General features: G+C 43.2%; 1 protein-coding gene and 1 long non-coding RNA gene across 2 annotated transcripts in view; one reads left to right on the top strand and one right to left on the bottom strand.

The window, feature by feature from the left end:
• The window catches only part of LOC132342199 (uncharacterized), a 53,864-nt gene extending 49,870 nt beyond the window's left edge, over window positions 1-3,994 (bottom strand). The window contains exon 1 of the long non-coding RNA XR_009490487.1: window positions 3,442-3,994. This is a non-coding gene — a long non-coding RNA (uncharacterized lncRNA). The remainder of the gene's footprint in view (window positions 1-3,441) is intronic.
• A 56-nt stretch (window positions 3,995-4,050) lies between these two features.
• CYP7B1 (cytochrome P450 family 7 subfamily B member 1) overlaps window positions 4,051-16,496 on the top strand; it is a 175,125-nt gene continuing 162,679 nt past the window's right edge. The window contains exon 1 of the mRNA XM_002692695.4: window positions 4,051-4,311. Within this exon, the coding sequence (XP_002692741.1) occupies window positions 4,187-4,311 (125 nt within the window). The 5' untranslated portion in view covers window positions 4,051-4,186. The remainder of the gene's footprint in view (window positions 4,312-16,496) is intronic.

Raw genomic sequence — 16,496 nt, 5'->3', positions numbered from 1 at the left:
CTTCCTCCTTCCACCTACCTAAGACACTGTGATTAACTGCTGGCATTGTCTGTTATTAATGTTATAAAATAAAAAGTTTAGCATGGTGCCTGGCCCATGGTAAACATTCAATAAACTAATGTTGAACATTTTAACCTATCTTTTCAAACAGAAGAGTCATCCAGGAGTCAAACGAAAAACGGGAAGTATATAAGTTGAGGCTTCTTGTGAAAATTAGTGAGAGGGCTTTTCTTCAGTGGATACAGAAATGTGAGGCATTGATACCATCCTGTAAACTGACTCTGCGGGCCAAGTAGTGATGGAAACCTATTTGCTTTTTCTCAGAGGGGATAGGATAGCTGTTGGCTCACTGTATGCTGACTTCCTGGAAAACTTAATCTATGACAGGAGATAGGAGGGGCAGTAGAAGAACCCTGTAATAAAAGCACAAGAAAAAGAAGCTCAAAAAACATTAGAGTTCTCCTGCTTGCCCAGACATTCCCAGTTTTAAGGCCAAGCACAGCAACACATGTAATTCAGTTCTAGACCATAAACTAAGGGCCAGGCACATGCAAAGTCATTCCAACTATTGGGTTAGCCAAAAAGTTCATTTGTTTTTTTTCTGTAAGATGACTCTAGCAGTGTTTTGTTGTCTTTAACTTCAATTAGAAACAATTTTGTTAGACAGTATTGTGACAATAATATCAGCCTGCATTAAAAATAAAGGGTGAATTTTTGTATAACCATTTTAATATTGAAGGTGGAAAAAAAAAGCAACATTGATATATTATGCTTTATTATTTGAAGAAGGGTATGGAGAAAGTGCAGGGACTGATCAAATGGGTCAAAAGTGGAGACTTCTTGCTGGGTGATGCTCCATGCTCCAGAAGACCAGTTGAAGTTGATAGTGATCAAATCAAGACATTAAGTGAGCACAATCAACCTTATGTCATGTGGGAAATAGATGACATACTCAAAATATCCAGATCAAGCACTGAAAATCATTTGCAACAGTTTCGTTAGGTTCATCACTTTGAATTTCTGTTCCAAAAAGTTCTTGATAGTATTTCTGCATGCAATTCTGTACTTAAATGTAATGAAAACATGTTGTTTTTAAATCAAATTGTGACAGGGGATGAAAAGTGGATACTGTACAAAAATAAAGGACAGAAGAGATTGTGGGGCAAGTGAAATGAACCACCACCAACCACACCAAAGTTTGATCTCCATCCAAAGAAGGTGATATTATTGTGTATATAGGGGATTGGAAGGCAGTCTTCTAATATTCTGGAAAACCAAAGGCTTCACTGTGGCTCAGCTGGTAAAAAATCTGCCCGCAATGCAGGAGACCTGGGTTTGATCCCTGGGTTGGGAAGATCCTCTGGAGAAGGGAATGGCTACCCACTCCAGTATTCTGACCTGGAGAATTCCACGGTCTGTATGGTCCATAAGGTAGCAAAGAGTTGGACGTGACAGAGCAACTTTCACTTTCTTTCTGGAAAACCAAATGATTAATTCCAGCCAGTACTGATCCCAATTAGACCAAACTGAAAGTAGCATCGAAGAAAAGTGTCTGGAATTAACTGACAGAAAACACATAATCTTCCATCAGAATACCACAAGACCACGTGTGTTTCTTCGATGACCAGGCAAAAACTGTTAAAGCTTAGCTGGGAAGCTCTGATTCATCCAATGCATTCACCACACATGGTACCTTCAGTTTTACATTTATTTCAGTCTTTACAAAATTCTCTTAGTGGAAAAAAATTTCCATTCTCTGGAAGACTGTAAAAGGCACCTGGAATAGTTCTTTGCTCAAAAAGATAAAAGGTTTTGGGAAGATGGAATTACAAAGTTGCTGAAAAACGGCAGAAGGTAGTAGAACAAAACAGTGAATACACTGTTCAGTAAAGTTCTTGGCGAAAATGAAAAATGTTTATTTCATTTTTACATAAAAACTGAAGAAAACTTTTGGCCAACCCAATACATTATCTCAAGTCCAGGGTCGGGGACCAGGGCGGTAAGGGGCAGAGTGTAGGTGAAGACAAGGTTGTCTAAGAGCAGCTTCTCACCTTCTATAGCAGGTGAGACAGAACTAACTCGCCTTGGGAAAATGTGAAATGTGAAAATTCACGCGTGTGTATTTACTTTCCACACCAAACCTGGAACACAATTTTCAGCATTGTGTTAGAGAACATATAGGGTTTCCCTCGTGGCTCAGTGGTAAAGAATCTGCCTGACAATGCAGGAGACACAGGAAGACTCGGGTTTGATTCCTGGAATGAAAAGCAGAGAGTGTTAACAGTCTGGAAGACGGAAAGATTAATTATAAGACTTAGTAGTAATTTCTACCAGGAAGTGGTATTTGGGCTGGGTCTTGACAGGTAGGTATAATAGAATTTAGGGGAGAGAGGAAACTTTTTCAGGTTGCGAACGTCATAAACAAAGGTGTGAATGGACCGATTGTGAGGGACACAGTGGCTCAAGCGTTCCAGCATACGGACCTGTCCTAGCCACGGATGGAGGCAGATTGTGGAGAGCTTCTCATTTCAGGTCCAAGATTAATGACTTTATCACAAAAGCAACCAGTGAGAGTTTTGACCAGGATCAAAGCTGGATAAGTCTGTGTTGTAGGGATGTGGCAACTGGGAGACAGGCTGGAAAACTCAAAGGTCAGAGGTATGGAGACCAGTTTTGAGGCCACTGTAATAGTCTGGAGAACAGTGAAATAAAAATCTTACCTAAAGGAAAGAGCATATTGGCACTGGAATAGTCCTGGTTAGAATGGTTATTAATTACTTAACTGGGTGGCCAGAGGTAAGTTACTTCAGGTGAAAGTTAAAGTGTTAGTCACTCAGTCCTGTCCGACTCTTTGTGACCCCATGGACTGTAGGCCACCAGGATCCTCTGTGCATGGGATTCTCCTGGCAAAGATACTGGAGTGGGTCGCCATTTTCTTTTCCAGGGGATCTTCAGAACCCAGGGATCCGACTGGGGTCTCTGGTATTGCAGGCAGACTCTCTGCAGTTTGAGCCCCAGGGAAGCCCTTAACTTGAGCCTCATTATATTTTCTCTTGCATACCTGCTCAGTCACGTGAGAGTCTTTGCGACCCCATGGCCTATAGCCCACCAGGTTCCTCTACCCATGGGATTCGCCAGGCAAGAATACTGGAGTGGGTTGCCATTTCCTACTCCAGGGGATCTTCCGGACACAGGGATAGAACCCAAGTCTCCTGAGGCTCCTGCATGGTCAGGCAGATTCTTTACCACTAAGCCACCTGGGAAGCCCTGTATGTTCTCTAACACACAAAAAGTACTGCTCCAAGTTTGGTGTGGAGGGTAAATACACATGTGTCAAGCAATGCGAATGATCATTACTAAGGAAAAGATCTTTTCAAAAGTTTCTCCCTTATCCTAAGGACAACTTGTGGGAGCTTATACCACTTCTGCTGTAGTTAGTACCTTAGCGTCCTTTTTTAACAGCTCCTTTCACGTGTCTTCTGTCTTCTGGCAGGCCTGCCCCATCAGGGCTTCTGGAGGGTCCCATCCGGGTCCCTGGCTTTCGGGCCCCTGGGACTGGCCTGGGTGCCCAGCAAGCGCGGGAGGGAGCCGAGGAGCGCGGCGTGGACCAGGCGGGCGGAGGGCAGCGCAGCCCGCAGGCACCCCGCCGGATGGACAGGGCGGGGAGGCGTGGGATTTCTATGTGGTCGCGGGGGCCCAAGCACAGCGGGCACAGTCCCAAATCTCCTTGAGGGCCAGTGCGGTCCCTCCGGCCGGGGGCGCGGGCTAAGGGATGCAGGACGCAACCGACTTACTTCCAGCTCAGAACTGAAATCCCCTTCTCTCCGGCCATTAGCGGCTCCAGCCGGGGAAATCCTAGCCCCTTCCCCCTCGTCTCGAGCCCTTTTTCCTTCCTACCCCCGGGCGGGGACAGAGGGGTGGGAGTGGGGGTGGCGTGGGGGGAGCCGCGCCGCGTTCCAGAAGCGCCAAGCGGGAAGCGGTGGCCAAGGGGGCGGTGCGCGTTGCGGGTGGGGGGGGGGGTGCCGGGGGAGGGGAGTCCGGGAACTTTGAGACTCGGCCCTCGGTGACATCCAGGCGGCGCCACGGCCTGGTCAGCCTCCTGGGCCCTTGCAGAGTCGCGGAGCCGCGCCGCTCGGAAAGAGACCCCGGCTACCCTGATCTGCGCGCAGTCGGGACAGCGGAAGACATGAACGCGGGCATGGGCGGCTTCTGGCCGGAGCCGTGGCTGACGCGGTCGCTCGGCTACCCGGGCCTGGCCCTCGCCGCGGCCCTGCTGCTGCTGGTCTTGTGCCTGAATGCGCGGCGCACCAGGTAAGCGCCCCGACGACCCCGCGCCAGCCCGGGCCACGCATGCGTCCTGGGCCCAGACCGCCCTCCACCATCCCGGCGCGCGGGCTCACAACTTGGGGGCACGCCGGCGTCTCTGGGGGTCGGGTGTTAACACAAAGCTTCCCCTGCCTTTCTCTCAGGCACGCGCAGACCTTTTTACAGCGTGGGCACCGAATTCGAATTCGATTCGCTGCTCCAGGCTCGGTTGTAGTCAGCCCTGGGTTTGCGGTATTACACACTAGGTGTCACGCATGTTTCCAGACACGTTTTGGTGCCTTGCTGCAGTGAGTTGATGCTTTATGGCCTAGCCTGCGAGGTATCCCAGGAGGGGAATTCTGTTTCATTTCATTTTGTTAAAAGTGAAATGTTTTAGGAAAATCCCAGTGTATGGTATGAGCAGTACTCTGGCTGCCTCTCTGGGTCTCAGTTTACCACAGGCCGGCATCTGGAAAAAAAAAAAAATAGTAACCCCTATTTTTGGGGGTACTCAGTGAGCTTGCAGGGGCTTCCCTGGTATCTCAGCTGGTAAGGAAATCTACCTGAAGTGCAGGAGACTCGGGTTCGATTCCTGGTTGGGGAAGATCCCCAGGAGAAGGGATAGGCTACCCACTTTGGTTTCTTGGGCTTCCCTGGCGGCTCAGACTGTAAAGAATACGCCTGCGTTTGGGGAGACCTGGGTTCAATCCCTGGGTTGGGAATGGTCCCCTGAAGGAGGGCATAGCAACCCACTCCAGTATTCTTGCCTGGAGAATCCCATGGACAGAGGAACGTGGTGGTCTGCAGTACATGGGTCCCACAAAGAGTGTGCAGAGTCCCACACGACTGAACGACTAAGCACAGCAGTGAGCTTGTAGTGTGTATTTTATACACTAATTCTGTTATTTTTATTAGAAGAGAAAGAACAGCATATTAACAACAAAAACCCAGAAGTGCGTCACTTGGTTATCTGATTTGAAAAGGGGAAGGAGAATGGAACATACAAGCACTCACTTTGAAATCTATTTTCTTGTTGCGTCACTTTTTCATACCACTAGGTTCTTTGTAGCTTTTTTTCCTCTCCCTTGTTTTTTGTCTGATCATCTGGGTGGATCTCGGTCAGGTGGGGAAGTTGGGGAGATCAATGATTTTGTTGGGGACATATTAGATCAGTAGAGAAGTCTGTTTCTGGTGCTTGGTAGCAAGGTCCAGGGAGGATATTTAATTATAAAAGTCACAAATATGAAAATGGAACATAAAGTCATGAGTAAGATTGGTCACCTTGTGGAAGAATGATGAAGAAGCAGGGGTCCCAGGGCATTCTTCTTATTGAAGAGCCAGGCAGAAGATCACCAAAGAAGACTGAGAAGGAGTGGCCAATGGCATGGGAAGAAAACCAAGTGAATGTGGCATCCTGGAAACGAGATAGAAAGATGTTTAAACAGGTAAGGGAGTTATCTGTGTCAGAAGCTGATGAGAAGTCTAGTTTGTTGAGGACAAAGGACCATCAGAGTTGATAAGACAGAGAATCCTCCTGCGATGTGGGAGACCTGGGTTTGATCCCTGTGTTGGGAAGATCCTGTTGAGGAGAGCATGGCAACTCACTCCAGTATTCTTGCCTGGAGAATCCCCATGGACAGAGGAGCTGGTGGACTACAGTCCATGGGGATTGTTGCAAAGAGTCGGACACAACTGAGCGACTAAGCACGGCACACAGCACAACACAGAATTGATGAGTGAAACTGAGAGTTGATGGACATCTAGCCTGTTTGAAGTGGATTTAAACACTGTCTGTCCTACAGTAGTAGCTCCTAAGGTTATATATTCAGGTGAGAGTGCAACGTAATATTATGTTTCATATCTCTTGAGGCAATAATTCCAGTAATTTTATTTAAAGGAATTTCTCCTGGTGAAGTAATCATGAAGGTCCTTAAAGATTTAATTAGCACAGTGCTCATTAGGGCTTCTTATAACAGTGAGGCATTAGAAAAAAACTGTTTTCCAAAAAATACTGTTTTAGTTAAAAAAATTATTGCATATTGGAGTCATAGAAACTTATGTAGCCATGATGAAGACATAGAAATCTACATTCAAGATACAGTAAGTGAACAAACTTACAAAACAGAATATGTTCATGTACATGGTTCAATGACATCCAGCCAAAGACCACTGGGAACACATCTTTAGTGGAATGAGTTGAATTATTGCTTATCGCTATGAGAAAGAACACACACCATTCGTTCTGGCTAGGAGTGTTAGAAAGGACCTATTTATGGGATTTGGGTTGTGTTATGTGATTTTGGGGACAGTTCAAGGAAGCAAGGTTTTGCTCTGTTGGTAAGATACTCTCAGATGGTCGAGGCTAGTCTGTGATTGGACACCTTGATAAGTCTCCTTGATGAGGCAAAAGGAATGCATTAAGGCTGAATCAGTAATTAGTGAAAAAGCAACAGACACTAGAATTAGTAATGTTTGGGGGATATGTGGTCATTTTATTGATTTAGACAGTGATTTCTGTCAATATTTAGATGTGATTATGGATTGATCTCATTTTTGACTTTGTAATAGTCATGGAGTGGCTTTCTTTGATCACTTAATCAAATGTTTGAGTAGTAATGGCTTCATTTTTGCTCAGCAGAAGAGTGAAGTGCCATAGCTATTGTCAACTGAAGAGAAGTGCACAACCTAAAGTTATGAGTTATGTTGTATCTGGAACCTTTTGAAAACTATATAGCCCAACAGACAGCCTTTCACATAGCTCTAAGGAACTGTTCCGAAAAGGCAAGGGAGGAGTCAGACCACTGTTCCCAGTGGTCTTTGGCTGGACGTCATTGAACCATGTTTTTGCTGGGGGGAAAAAAATCCATGTACATCAAAGGGTTACTGCTAATCACAAAAAAATAGACATCTCAAGTTAATGATTTTAGTTCTTTTCTATGTATGGGAAGGGGCTTTCCAGGCAGCTCACTGGTAAAGAGTCTGCCTGCTAAGCAGGAGACTCAGGTTTGATCTTTGGATGGGGAAGACCTCCTGGAGAAGGAAATGGCAACCAGTCCAGTATTCTTGCCTGGGAAATCTCAGACAGAGGAGCTTGGCAGGCTATAGTCCATGGGGTCACAAAAGAGTTGGATACCACTGAAGTGACTGAGCATGCACGTACAAACATTTTTTATAAGACTCTGTGGGCATGTATTTAGTTATTTCTTGGGTTAAAATCCTGAAACCTTTGAGAAGATCGATGGGTCATGGGGTAAAGACTTATAACTATCTTGGAAAATGCCACTTTTCCAAAGTATACTGTTTGTAACACTTCCACCAGTACATACTATACAAGAGTTCCAGTTGCTCTATATCTTCACCTGTATCAGATGTGGCCGGTGTGTTGGTTTATAAACCCAGCTTTCTAGATTCTGAATGTTTATCTTCCCTTGAAGAGTGTTGAATTTTGTTTTAGAGTGCAGATGTATTTCTCTTGAACTTGGGGAAGCTAAGCTTTATTTTTTTATAAAGTCTATGAAAAGCTCCATATACTGGGAAATCCACTTCCAATGGGATTGCCAGGGAAATCCAATGGACAGAGGAGCCTGGTGGGCTACAGTCCATGGGGTCGCAAAGAGTCGGACATGACTGAGTGACTAACACACACATGGAAATCTCAGGGTATTTTCTAAGCATCTTTTCTTTGATAGGATTCAAACCCTAAACTCTTGTCTCCCCAGCAGTGGCCAGCACCTGAAATCTCGGCTCAGTTCTTTGAATCTTCCAACTGATTCCTTCCAAAGGGCTCTTTGAAATCTCCTCCACAGATCCATACTTCTGAGTTTGGCCAACAATTTGAGGGGTGATTATATGCATATTTTTCTAGGTTTCTCTTCTGGATTTACACCCACTTCCAACCCCAAGCTCTGACACCTCGATCAGTAATATTGTAGCATTTTGCTTGAGTTTCAGCTGTCTCTCCCTCTTGCAGATGTATCAGAGGAAATGCTGTGTACCCTGGACCTAATTCATTATGAGTCTGTTCTTTAAGGGGTCACTTCCCTTCAGCGTCTTCCTTCTTTTGCTTGTTCATTAGCGCATTTAAAACATTTTTTTTTGTTTGTTTGTTTTGTATTTTATTATCTGTGAAAATGTTAGGTTATTTTAAGCTACTTCACCATTCTTGCTGTGTCTGACTCTTTGTGACCCACCGGGCTTCTCTCTGTCCATGGAATTTCCCAGACAAGAATACTGGAGAGGGTTGCCATTCCTTCTTCAGTGGATCTTCCTGATCCAGGGATTGAACTCATATCTCCTGCATTGGCAGGCAGGTTCTTTACCACTGAGCCACCTAAGAAGTCCTACTTCATCATTAACAAGAACCTAAACCCAGATTTCTAACACTGCTTATATCTAGGTGATTTCTTTTTGTGGGATGATTTTTTATCTCCTATTTTATGCGTATATTTTCAAATTGTCAAAATACATATGCCTTTCTTTCATAATACAAAATAAGCAATACATTTAAATAAAACTTTGAAAAATTATTTTAAAATGTTTTTAATCATTTTTTCTTTTTCAAAGAACCAGCATTCTGGATCAGTGGTAGTGGTAGGATTCTAACTTAGAAGATATGATTTGAGTGGTGCTAGGAAATCCAGTTCATTTCCAGAACATCATTAATAATATGTGATATGTGTTTTTGTCCAATAATTAGCTACATTTTTAAAAAAATCACTGTCTACTAATAACAGACTTAAATACAGATACTTTCCAATGTATTTTAGAAGACAACCTCATATAAATTCAGAGTCTGTGTAGCAAGACAGAGTTGAAAACAAACACATCTCTGTTGTTCTTTCTCTACTTCCCCATCCCCTGTAAAAAGGACAAAAATCAGTCCTACCAAAAAATATAAAATAAATATAAAATTGTTAAATTGTTGTAAATGAGATAAAAGTGGCACTAAATATCATGTTTCCTGAAGAGGACACATAAAACCGTATTAAAAGCTTTATAATCAATAGGGGAAAGTGTTTATAGAAAACGTCTTGGGGAGAGGGCAGTAACAGATTTTTAAAATATTTATTTATCTGATTACGCCAGGTCTTAGTTGCAACATGCAGGATCTTTACATGTGTAACACAGATTTTTTAATCTTACAGTTCGGAATATGAGAAGTCTGAAAATGGGTGTTACTGACCAGTCAAGGTGTTGGTAGGCCGCATTCCTTAAGGTGGATCGACAAGAGAATCCATCTCCTTCCTTCTTCTAGCTTCTATAGGCCACCAGAACTCAAATCTCTTTTTTCCTATTCTGACACTCCTTTCTTCTGAGAACCTTTGTGACTATATTGAACCACCCAGGATAATCTTCCCATCTGAAAGTCCTTAATTCAGTTACATGGGCAAAGTCCTTTTTGCCATGTTAGATAACATACTGAGGTTAGGGATTAAGGATTAAGACATGGACATCTTTGGTTTTAGGAATTAACACATGGACATCTTTGGGGGACGCTATTTTTCCTATCACAGTGCTCCCTCTGACCTCCAGAGATCTATGCCCATTTTACATGCAAAATATAACCACCCTATCACAACATCCATAAAATTCTCTACCAATTACAGCATCAAATCAAAGCTCAAAATCTCATCTAAATTTCATCAGCTTAGAAGTCCCAAGTTTCATTATTTCAATCATCTAAATCAGGTGTGGGCCTCTGGGTATGATCTGTGCTAGGACAAAAATTCCCAAGAACCTTGTGGGTCTCCCATGTATGTCGTAGCGATTTACTCCATCAGACAAGAGGCTTTTCCACAGATATTCTCTGGGTAACCCCGTTTATATTCCTGGCTTCTTCTGAGATGCCTGAGGGCAAACATGAGTCACGTTCCTAACATTTTCGATGACTGACTAATTATATATGAATGAACGTGTATGACTGAACATGTCAACCTTTGACTCTTCCCCTGTGTTCGTGCTAAGTCGCTTCAGTTGTGTTTGATTATCTGTGACCCTACGGACTGTAGCCCACCAGGCTTCTCTGTCCATGGGATTCTCCAGGCAAAAATACTGGAGTGAGTTACTGAGCCCTTCTCCAGGGGATCTTCCCGACCCAGGGATGGAACCCACATCTCCTGCGTGCAGGGAAGCCCTGATTCTTCCCAGGCACTAGCAAAAATTGTCCAGCCACATCCTTGACTTTCCCTTCGGAGCACTCTTTCCTGTCAGTGAATCTTCTAGTTTTAGGGTCTCTTGCAATCTGGATTAGGCTGAGAATTTTCCCCAAATTAATTCCTATGTCCTTTGTACAATGCTTAACAGTTTTCCCTTAATCTGTATCTTTCCTCTCACACTTTCATATAAGCAGCAAGAAGAGACCAGTCTGTCCTTTCAACACTTTGCTTAAAAATCTCCCCAGCTAAATAGCCAAATTCACTGTTTACGAAATCTACTTTCCACATAACTGCAAGACATGCTGTGACTAAACTTTGTGTAGCTATATGATTAAGATCCATTTTCTCCCGTTTCCAGTAACAGGTTCCTCATTTCACCTGAGCCCTAGCAGCAGTGCCCTTGATGTTTGTATTTCTACTTACAGTTTATTTGGGACAAAGTAAGTGTTCTCTAAGATAATTGTATCAATATATATTCTTTCTGAGTTCTCACTAGTGGAATTGTTGATATTCATATTTCTCCTTGCCATCTATTCAAGGCGATCAATTTTTTTTAGAGGAACAAATTATTGATACTTCATTTTAAAACTACTTTATTTATTTATTTATTCACTTATTTTGGCTGCACCACTGAGCATGTGGGATCTTAGTTCCCCTAGCAGGGCTGGAACCCATGCCACCCTGCAGTGGAGACTTGGAGTCTTAACCACTGAACCACCAGCAAAGTCCAATCTATGTTTTTCCTATCATCCTCCTCAAAATTCTTCTTAGCTTCTGCCCATTGCCCAATTCCAAAGCCACTTCTGTGTTTTTACAGCGGCACATCACTTCCAGATGTAGTGATGTTAAACAACACAGAGGGACTCTCTCTTAGTCCTAGAGGTCAGAGTCCTACTGGGCTGATATCAAGGAGTCAGCAGGGTGAGACCTTTTGGAGGGTCTAGGGGAGAACGCTAGATTCTGAGAACACAACTGAACACATGCTGGCTGAGAAAAATCCTCAGGAGAGGACACCTCACTGAATGACATTCTCTGGACGATGTCATAGCGAGTTCCCCTCCTCAACAGGATGTTCAAAGGATCCATAGTCCAATGACCACTGAATCATCTTCCTTAATAGAAAGTGGAAGTGACAGCCACCACACAGGTAGATATGAGAAGTGAAGTGCACGTTTTGTAAAGTGTGAAGTCACTTGGAAGACAGTTCGCTTGCAACATCAGGTTTCCTTGGTATTTCCCAGAAACACTTTTCTCCTCGTTGCTCTTTAGGAGGAAAAAAGTAGAATGAGTTTCCTTCCCTTTTTCATTCTTCTCCCATAACACACATATCCCGCCCCCCATCCCACCCCCAATGCTCTTATTGGTAAGAAATCCTATTTAAATATTTTAAGATAAATTTTAGTCAATGTAAACAATCTGATTATTTTTAAGTTAGAAGATGTCAAGGTTATGTAGATAATGAGTTGTTTTGAAATGTGGGTTTGTTGACATCTCTGTAGCACACAATCAATTATTTCCTCTTTCTAATTACTTAATTACTCCCCGATGAGACACTGATGCTCCGGATCCCTCACACTGTTACCACTGCCAAGAGAATGAGAGGAACTAGGTTGTCATCATTAGGGGATGGTTTTCTTGTTCCTTCTCCTTTTCTCATGACAGAATGTGGGAGAAGGATGTGGGCACCTGAAAGCAAAGTCATTATGTACTTGAGAGGATGCTGATTCAGCAGGTGGATTTGTATGACTTTTACATAGGAGGTGATAAGACGCTCTCCAGGCACATCTATGACCCTTGACTAATTAATTGACTGATCAGTTAGAGGTTGCTACACTTACCCTTACTAAGCCAAGGAGCTTGGATTGCTCTTACCTTTTGTGACCTTTCAGGCTGCATCACTATCTTATTTTGTATCTTTTTAAAAAGGGTCCTGAAGATAGTGTTCCTACTGTGTAATTAGAGGAACAGCTGAGTTTTGGAAAATGCAGTACTTTGCTGTTTATTTGTGTGTCATTCAAAGAGACTATTGTCTGGTTCTTGGGAAGTTCCAAACTGCTGACAGGATCCACACTGAGGATTGCTCAACACTGGAATTAAAATTTGCTGACAAATCCTGGCTATCCCTTTAAACAGGGGTTCTGAACCTCTGGGATCTACTGCCTGATGATCTGAGGTGGAGCTGATGTAATAATACTAGAAATAAAGCGCACCATAAATGTCATGGACTTGTAATGAATCATCCAAAACCATGCCCCTCCCTGATCTGTGGGAAAACTGTCTTCCGTAAAAGTGGTTCCCTGGTGACAAAAAGGTTGACGACTGCTGCCTTTGAATATTCAGACTTTATGCCAGATCAGCATAAATCTCTTATCATTATCAGAGTGAAATCTTGAAGTGCTTATCTTAGTCATGAAGGATAAAATTATGTATGTAAAATCATCCATAGCTCAGTGTTCCCTACTAGTGGGACTTTTCTTGTAGAAGAAGTGCAGTGTAAGGCAAGGAACAAACCTGTGAAGCCATAATGGACCTGGGTCCAAAATCCTTCTCCACCCCGCTAGGATGCTGACTTTTGAGAGGAAGGTAAGGGAAGATGGAAATGAACAAACCAGGCTCTGTGCTTAGCTGGTTTTGCACATATTGTCTAATTTAACCTTCCCTACCGTTCATGAGATAGCTGTGAAGCTATTTTTTCAGAAGAGATGAGCACAATGAGAAATGAACCAGTTTGCAGGGCTACCTGGGTAGAACTGGGTTTTTGATTCCAGGTTCATTATAGCTGTGGTAGACAGACTAATACCTGCTTAATCCCCAAATTGTTCCCACCTTAATCTCTAGAACCTATGACTAAGTCCCTTGCTGCTGCTGCTGCTGCTGCTAAGTCGCTTCAGTTGTGTCCGACTCTGTGCAACCCCATAGACGGCAGCCCACCAGGCACCCCCGTCCCTGGGATTCTCCAGGCAAGAATACTGGAATGGGTTGCCATTTCCTTCTCCAATGCATGAAAGTGAAAAGTGAAAGGGAAGTCGCTCAGTCGTGTCCGACTCTTAGCCGACCCCACGGACTGCAGCCTACCAGGCTCCTCTGTCCATGGGATTTTCCAGGCAAGAGTACTGGAGTGGAGTGCCATTGCCTTCTCCTTGGCAGAGTTGAATGAAGGTTGCTAATCAGCTAACCTTAAAACGGGTGGTGATCCCAAACTATTTGGTGGGCCTAATGCAATCACAAATTAAAATGGGGAGAGTGAGGCAGGAGGGGAAGTCACTTGACTATTGCTGCTCTGGAGATGGATTAAGGAGTACAAAGGCCAAAGAATGCAGACACCTCTTAAAGCTGGATAAGCAAGGAAATAGAGCCCTTTCTAGAGGCTCCAGAATGGAGCCTCACCCTGCTAACACCTGGGGAAAGCCACTTTGGACAACTGGCCCCAGGTGGTAGTAGTGGTAAAGAACCCTCCTGCCAATGCAGCAAGTGACATGGGTTCGATCCCTAGGTTGGGAAGATCCCCTGGGGCAGGGCATGGCAACCCACTCCAGTATTCTTGCCTGGAGAATCCCATGGACAGAGGAGCCTGGTGGGTTACAGCAATGGGGTTGCAAAGAGTCAGACATGACTGAAATGACTTAGCTCGCTCACATGCAAGCCACAGGTTCATGCTAATTTGTTATAGTGGCCCTAAAAAGCTAACATAGCAGCTTCTTGCAAGGAAGTTCAGAGGGCAGAAAAGACTGGAACTGGGGTCACTTTTCTGGTTGCCCGTGAGGAGCAGGATAGAAGATAAACATTTAAAAATACTCTCTATCAGGCTTCTTTGATGATCTAGTGGTTAAGAGTCCTCCTACCAATCCAGGAGACACGGGTTCCACCACTGGTCTGGGAAGACCCCACATGCCTCCGAGCAACTAAGCCCGTGCCCTGCAGCTGTTGAAGCCCGTGTTCCTAGAACCCATGCTCCCCAACAAGAGAAGCCACCACAATGAGAAATCTGCACATCGTAACTAGAGAGTAGCCCCCACTTGACACAACTAGAGAAAAGCTCTCAAGCACCACAACTAGAGAAAGGTCTCTCCCAGCAACGAAGACCCAGTGCAACCAAAAATAAACACGTCTTAAAAAAAAAAAAAAAAACAATAAAAAAAGTACTCAGTCTTTGCTAATACATAACAATGGAGATTACCATGAGCTATTCATTGATGTTTCTCTTCCTTATCCATCAATTCATAAGTAAGGTTTATTGTGTATCTGTGTAACTCCATGCATCTTTTAAATATATATCTATTTTTAATCGAAATGCACTTTCTGTATTGAAACCGCTCAGCAGAAAGGCCTGAAGCCCAGAGTGTTGGTGATGGGCTGGCCTGGCCTTCTGATCCTTGATGCCAGGGAGGGCGGATGCAGGCGGGAGGGCGGATGCAGGCGGGAGGGCTCCACGGCACTCCTGCAGACATGGTTAGGCACACCAGTCACCAAAAGCAGAGAATAAACAAAAACCAAAACACACTCAGTAGATCTCTCTTGAAGTTTCCAGAGTTTCTGGACCAACTAGTCCCAGCCTTCAAAGCCAGGAGCAAGGGACTAAAAACCCCTCACCTACACCAGTGCCAACGGAAACCCAGTTTTAAATTAAAAAATAAGTTTGTATATGTCTTAAATTCTCTTTAAAAATCTCACAATGTGTAAATGTATACATTTTTCTTTAACATAAAAGTTTACAATGTATGTTAAAATAAAGGCTCGGAAAAATGGTTTCCAGAAAAAGGAAGAAAAAGCTGAAGTTATGAATTAAAGTTGAATTTTTTTAATCCTGTTGTTGAACCAGTGACTTTTTAAAATGTATGCTGATAGGTTGTTGTTGCTGTTTAGTCGCTAAGTCATATCCAGCTCTCTTTGTGACCCCATCGACTGTAGCCTGCTAGGCTTCTCTGTCCATGGGATTCTCCAGGCAAGAATACTGGAGTGAGTTGCCATTTCCTCCTTCAGGGGATCTTCCTGATCCAGGGATCAAATCAGGGTCTCCTGCTTTGGCAGGCAGATTCTTTATCACTGAGCCACCAGGGGAGCCCACTGATAGGTTAAAGAAAGGAATATATTTTTTGAAAGTGTGATGCCAACTGGGAGCACTGAGGTTCATCCCTGTTTGCTGCTACCCGTGGCCTGGAGGAGAAAGCAAAGGGAGAATCTGGGGGAGTTGAAGGGACCTGGGTGGCAGGATGCTGTATGTCTCTGGTTTCCCCCAAATTGAGCGCCATCGGCTGCAGAGGAAAGATTAACGGCTTCTTGGAAAAGAATATTTTTGTACTTTATCCAAAGTAAAACCCCATTGAAACAACTTCAGGTTACTGTTCTGTGAAAGGCAAAGGACAAAATTATAGAAAGCTGCTTTGCCGAATAACAGAAGGTGACATCTATTATATCATGCATTTTTATGGCCCAAGTGCTCATTTTTATGGCTTTGGCATTTTTTTTTCAACAATGAAGTATTTGGGATTGGATCTTTTTTTTTTTTTTTGGTCTGTAGCAAAGTGGAGAGGATTCATTAAGTCTGTAATTGCTTAATACAAAAATTAATGGAAATTTTATTAAAAGTACAATCATAACAGGATTTAAGTCTATTGTCATTTCTCTTCATAACTGTATCCTAAATAATTGATAATAATGAAGAAGAAACTTTGAAAGTTGACTTTAGTTTTTGCACGAAGCGCAATATCTGACACTGAATAGGTCCTCGGTCAATACTTATTATAATAAAGGATGAGGAAATGGGTTTGGTGCAGTAATTGTTATTTATTTCAATATAACTATTTTAGAGTCATAGGTATTGATATCAAAACATACAAACTACATACAAAAATGATGTCAATATGTATCGATTTTTCTGCAACTTTAATAAAAAGATTTCATAAGCGAGTGCTTACCTAGCATGAGTATTTATAAATGGAGAACATATATTAGTGCAATGATAATTTTTTAAATTGTATTTATTTATTTTTGGTTGTTCTGGGTCTTTATTGCTTTGTACAGGTTTTCTCTAGTTGC

The sequence above is a fragment of the Bos taurus genome, chromosome 14 (genome assembly GCF_002263795.3).
Source record: "Bos taurus isolate L1 Dominette 01449 registration number 42190680 breed Hereford chromosome 14, ARS-UCD2.0, whole genome shotgun sequence".
Classification (NCBI taxonomy): domain Eukaryota; kingdom Metazoa; phylum Chordata; class Mammalia; order Artiodactyla; family Bovidae; genus Bos; species Bos taurus.
This window is presented reverse-complemented; position numbering and strand designations above follow the sequence as displayed.